The 6,000-nt window shown below is 38.5% G+C and overlaps 1 protein-coding gene across 1 annotated transcript in view; it reads right to left on the bottom strand.

The window, feature by feature from the left end:
- Positions 1 to 742: 742 nt before the first annotated feature.
- Positions 743 to 6,000, bottom strand: part of Dmgdh (dimethylglycine dehydrogenase) — a 73,852-nt gene continuing 68,594 nt past the window's right edge. Inside the window, exons 15-16 of the mRNA XM_055598363.1 lie at positions 5,550 to 5,684; positions 743 to 1,344 (exon numbers count right to left, since the gene is read on the bottom strand). Of these exons, the coding sequence (XP_055454338.1) occupies positions 1,099 to 1,344; positions 5,550 to 5,684 (381 nt within the window). The 3' untranslated portion in view covers positions 743 to 1,098. The remainder of the gene's footprint in view (positions 1,345 to 5,549; positions 5,685 to 6,000) is intronic.

Here is a 6,000-nt window from a genome sequence, read left to right as displayed (position 1 = left end):
TCTTAATATATGATTAGTTTGATAAAATATTTAACACGTAAATTTGGTGTCATTTCAAAACTTACAAGGTAAAAAATAATTTTAGGGTCTATTTTCATTACAGCATCTTAAAAAACTTCAAGTACAACTTTCTTTAATACCTATGAAAAGTTCAAGGCCATGGATCAAATGCATAGATTCATAAACTGCCCTTAAGACCCTTCTGATTTATTCAGTCAACTAAATTCTAGTGATTTTACGAAGTATATCAAAGGATTATTTCTCAACTTTTTTTTTCCTTCTCATCCATAGCGCTGAGGGTAATCCTGTCAGCTCTTAAGCCTTTGTTTGACCTGTATTGTCAAATGTTTTGTGAAAAGCTGTTCAGAAGGGCACTGTGTGATGTCAGCTTGCATTAATTCTTTCTCAGAGAGAGGCACTCAGTATTCAAACACTGTTTGTGCTGGCATAATCTATTTAGTCTTCAGCTTCATTTCAGAAGATTTACAAGTACTGCTTCCTTAGGAAGGCTCTTCCTTCTGAAAGCTCTCGACAAGAGGAAGCTTGGGAAAGGGTAATTGTAATGTCCCTAAAGCCACTTTCCAAGGTACCATTGAGAAACTGGTAAACATTTGAAAAAACTGCATGACAACATACACAATAAACTAATAACAGATGCTGCTATTTCAACCGTGTAGACAAATTGTGAAAAGTTAAAACTCTAAACTTATCCACCTCAGGAAGAATTTCTCAAAAAAGCAAATCCATGTCATTGTATCTTTTTATGTAAAAGATAATTTATTCACTTGTTTTCAGCTATCAGCCGACATACTCTGTTCCTAAAATCACAGTCCTTTGATTCCATTAGAATCATGATTTTATATTGTCAAACACCTAATGTTTCCCTGATTGGGTTTCATAAACATCAGCTTGGGGTAATAAAAAGTGTTCATTTTAAAATCTTCATTTGAAAGAACAGCACAATTCTTCAAACCATCGTGTTTATGAAACAATTAAAAGGTTTTTACTAAAATAATGAGCTAGATCTTGATGATTTTGAAATGATGTCTTGGCCACTTCTCTCCTGGTAGGAGTGAGACTTGAGGGCAGTCCTATCAGCTACAGCTTGGCTGTCTGGAACGGGTCCTTTTCAAGTTTTGTCTTTCTACCATCTCTCTGAAGCCTGGTTCTAGCAGGTTCCGTGAGTACCAGGGGTTCTTGTATGATGGTTGCTGGGTAATTTTTACCCAGTAGTTCAACCTCCACTTGCTGCCCCACTTCACTGAGCTCTACTGGGACATAAGCAAAAGCCAGGCTCTTCTGGATGCCGTAGCTATAGCTTCCGGATGTTGTGTTGCCAACCACCTGAAAAAAGAAGAACTGTCCTCAGCACATCAGGAGAGTGGTCACAGCTTTGTGCTCCTCACGTCCAGATGCTTCCTGAGCTACAGAGTGGGTTCACAGTGGGGGCTATGAGCATATATTCAATGTACAGAGTGGGGGTTTCATTCCAAGACGGTCACACTCCTTTCTTCCCTTTCCTGCCAGTCCTTTCTTCTCAAACTGTCCCCTTTCTACGTTTATGTCTTATCTACAGATGTTTTAAAATCTATATTCCACAGATGAAAGACACATATCACATTGTCTTTCTGAGTCTGATTTCTGTCACTTAACATAATGCCTTCCAGTTATATACATTCTTCTTGTGGCTGAATAAAAACTCCATGGGATATTTATACTATATTTTCCTTGTCTGTCTTTTGATGGATGTCTAAGCTGATCCATGTATTTGCTATTGTGAATACTGTTGATCGTGGGTGTGCTATCTCTATGGTTGCTGGTTCAGATTACTTTGTATGTTCTCAGGAGTGGTGTGGCTATATTTTCTGATTTTAGTTTTTAAGGAACTTCCACACTGATGAACATACTGGCTGGAATATTTAAACTTCCCACCAACAGTGTATGAGGGTGCCTTTAATGCTCACATTGTCACCAGTGTTATTACTGTTTAGAGAAGTACTGTCTAAGGAAGAGCATTTTCAGCCTTGCCAATTATAAGGCACCCAGGGTAGGTGTTGTGTGTTAATAGTTATCTCTACCCTGTTTCCTCGACTCTTCAGAAATCACCAGGAGTCTTGGTATCTACCTTCAAGAGCTTCCAGCTTAGTTAGGGAAGTTAACAGAGCTACAAGAAAATAGAACCAAACAGCCATGGCAGAAAACATGAAAGACTTAACTTTATAATTTGAAAAATGGGTGGGATTAGGCAGAAATAGAAGATGAAAGCTTCTAGAAGGAGAGAGGCTTGACCAGCACATGACAGCTAAATCAATAAAAATGTTAGATGAAATTGAGCTTTATCTCAGTTAGAAATGGGGCAAAGAAATGAACGATCAAAATCAAGCTTCAAGGTAACTAGGGTGTAAACAATACCAAACAAGAAATCAAAAGCCAAGAGATGAAAACAGGGGCCTTATGCAACAACAACAAACAAAACATCAAAACCTATGCAATATGTCTGATTAGAAGATAAGAGAGCTAGTGCAAGCCAGATCTAAAGGAAAGGATGACATTGAAATAAAAACACAATGCCAGGCTGGAGACATGGCTCAGCAGTTTAAGAGCATTTGCTTTTCAGTTCTGGCATCTGTGTCCTGTGACGCACAACTACCCATAACTCCAGTTCCTAGAACTGGTCCCCATTTCGGGTCCTTAGGCACTGTGTAAACATTACACACACACATGTGCAAGCAAACAGGCATGCACTTAAAATAAAACTCTCTTTTTGAAGAAATCAGAATTCAAAACAAACTGTTAAGTCAAAACACTGCTTGGGAAAAAGAATAGAAGAAGACAACAAATGCAAAACATGATATATAAAGAAGTACACTCGTGCACGCGTGCGTGCACACCCCCCCCCACACACACACACAGTCTCATAAATCCTGCTGTTCCTTCTGGATCCATGTTGAGCATTGTGGACTGTGCATGGCTGTGTCAACGCTCACAGCATGAGTCCACCTGGTCATTCAGACATAATTCAGTTTAGCTCACATTCCTTCTAGTCTTTTAGATGTTAACACACTTATGAACTTAACACTGATCTCTGAGGTCTAGATTTTTGATTATCAGTTTTAAACCCCAAATGAGAAGCTCTCCATGAGAGCCTAAACTTAAAATGAGGACTGGATAGTTAAAGACTTGAATATTTTCACCTCACATGTGGTAAACAGCTAAAACATAGCACATGCTCTGAAGTTGCTTTTTCTCCTTTGGGTCAGACAAGGATTCGGTCCAAGAGGATGGGCGTTAAAGGCTGTCTTGGTGACTTTGGTCTAATTTCAGAGTCTGTAAAATGGAGATTTGTGTGGGGGATGGGAGAATTGCCCCAGCAACGTGAGAATCAGGAAGACCCCTCAGGAGCTCTGGTGGGGCCCTCTGACCACAAGCCGTCATCATTTCAAAGAGTCCTCAGCCATCTTGTCCATCTTAACATCCCCACAGTAACTGCCTTGCAGCCATTTCTGAGTTAGTCACCTAACTAATTTTTAAATATGCTCTGTTTTGTGCTGTCATTGACTTCATTTCTATTTCCTGATCCAGGGGTTAGCAGCCAAGGATAATTTCAAAATCTTTTATCTTACTTATAAAATCTACAGAAAGAGTTTTTTTCTTCTTGCATAAACTCTAAATTGTTCTATCTCAACTCCTCTGGGCTCAATTAGATCCATCCTTTCTTGTCACTCAGGGCATGTGGGGACACTTGTCCTACCCTCTACCTAGTAGATCCTCATGGTTTGTTTACTAGAACATTGACCTTGGTTGTTTTTTTTTTTTTTAACCAATGTCCACAATTCTCATTCTTTTTAGCTGACAACATCACAGAGTAAACAGAGAGGCACAGAGTAAACTACTAAAAGGAGTATGTTGAATAAGTACATAAACTTATTCTTTATCTCCAAAATTGGGAATGTTTGCAGGAATAGAATAGCAAATAACAAAAGCAAGGGAAATTAAAGCAAAGTCAGGAAATGAAAGCAATATATAGATACATATCATTGAAAAATACAAAGAATATATGACTGAGAGGGATAGCTTCTGATATTTTGTTGTGCATGCCTTTAATCCCAGAACTCAGGGTAGAGACAGGTGTGGCCAGTCTGGTCTACACAGCAAATTACAGTATAGTCAGGGCTATATAAAGTCTAGTCCATCTGTCTGTCTGTCTTTCTCTCTCTCTTTCTCACATACACACACAGACACAAACACACATATCACCACCATCAACGACAAAAACCAAAAATAAATGTACTTAACACAAAGAAATTACAAAGTCTGTGATAGTGAAGATGTCAATGATCATGATCCTATCACCACACATTGTGTCACGCTGTTGTTCGAAAATATGCATAATTAGTGTGGCAATTCACGCGCTTAAAACACTTTAAAAGAATGATTTTTGAAAATGGAGATTAAAAAAAGAGGGCTTTTAGCATGGCAAAAATGTTGACTATACTAAGCATCAAGAGTGTGTTGGGGTTTCAAGAGGAAGGATCCTGTAATTGAGCTAGAACTCTATTAGCAGGTGGCATGTGGTAAGAAAGATGAAAGATAACCTCTGAGCCCCAAAGCCTCATCTTTACAACAGAAATGCTCACACATATTTAAAACAGATGTTGTAAAACTAAATGAGCAAACGTGAAAACAAAACAAAACATGGTATGTGGAGGCAAGTCAGCCACATTAGTTCTATGTCACAAGGCTTGTGTCTTGTTTCTCTCTGTTCAGTGAGGTTATGATTTGATGCCACAAGTTCCCTGCCTCCAGCTGCTACCACAGAAGGGATGGAGAAAATGAAGACAGATATCAGAGAGGATCACTGAGCTTTGTGCATTAACAAAGTTGACCCTGCTCCAAACAGAATAAACAGCTCTTAGAAAGAGCCTTGAGAGGTGAGTGCTCTCTCCCATTCCCCATCATCTCACTGAGCATCATCCAAATGCTGAGCCACGCTGGCCTTTACAAATAGAAACAGTGAAGGGAATGGAGTCCTGTGCGTGGCCTGTCCCAGTAACCCTAGTTGTACTGAACTTTGAGAATGGCACAGACAATTTGAAGTTAGACGGTGATAATTGTATTCTTCCTGAAGAACCAAATGGCAGATACTTCTCAAATCACTCTCTAAGCTTCAGGTCTCAGTGTCATGATGTGTTCATTTGGATTTGTGCATATTATGCTAAGTGTATCTTTTAAAGAGAGATTCCTGAGAAATTAAATCAGACCAATCCTTACAAAATCAATCTTTTGCATTCATGGATATAAAAATATATTGTTTCCCAATATTTTAAAAAATATTTGGCTATATATATTTAATGCAGATGGATTCTTCTGCTTGCAAAAAAAATGAGCAGCATTTCAGTTTCTGTCAGTTAATTACATTGTTTTTTTTTCAGCTTAGAAATCAAAAGTGTATAATAATAAGTAAATAAGTAAATAAATTAGAAAAAAAAAACATCTGGTGGTGCTTGGAGAAGTTTGGTTGTGGGTAATGAAATGGCCATGGCACTCACCTTGCCCTTGTACCAAATGCTTTCATTTCCCTCTGGATCCACATCCTCTGTTTCCAAGGTGAGGCAAACCAGTTTCCGTGTCAGCCCCTTGGCTTTAATCTGCTTCAGTGCCTGCTTTCCTATGAAGTCAGCTGGCTGTAGGAATCCAAGATAATGATGATGAATGAGGGCTCAGACACTGTGACAAGGTTAGAGATGCGAGCATTTAAATTTATCTTTGCTATTTTCTCACCAATTATAAATTAAATAAAAATACAGATTGGATCAAATATCTAGACAAATATTTCTTAGTACCTAACTGACAGTACCAGCCACCCATTCCTTGTGAATACATTAGACTTACTGTAATAACTTGGGCTGACAATTTTACCAGAACCTCAGCAGAAAAGCATAAGGTACTGTACTGCAATGGTGGATTATAAAAATGACCCCCATATAAAATGAGTCTAGA

Source organism: Psammomys obesus, unplaced genomic scaffold, assembly GCF_907164565.1.
Source record: "Psammomys obesus unplaced genomic scaffold, mPsaObe1.curated_primary_1811, whole genome shotgun sequence".
Classification (NCBI taxonomy): Eukaryota; Metazoa; Chordata; class Mammalia; order Rodentia; family Muridae; genus Psammomys; species Psammomys obesus.
This window is presented reverse-complemented; position numbering and strand designations above follow the sequence as displayed.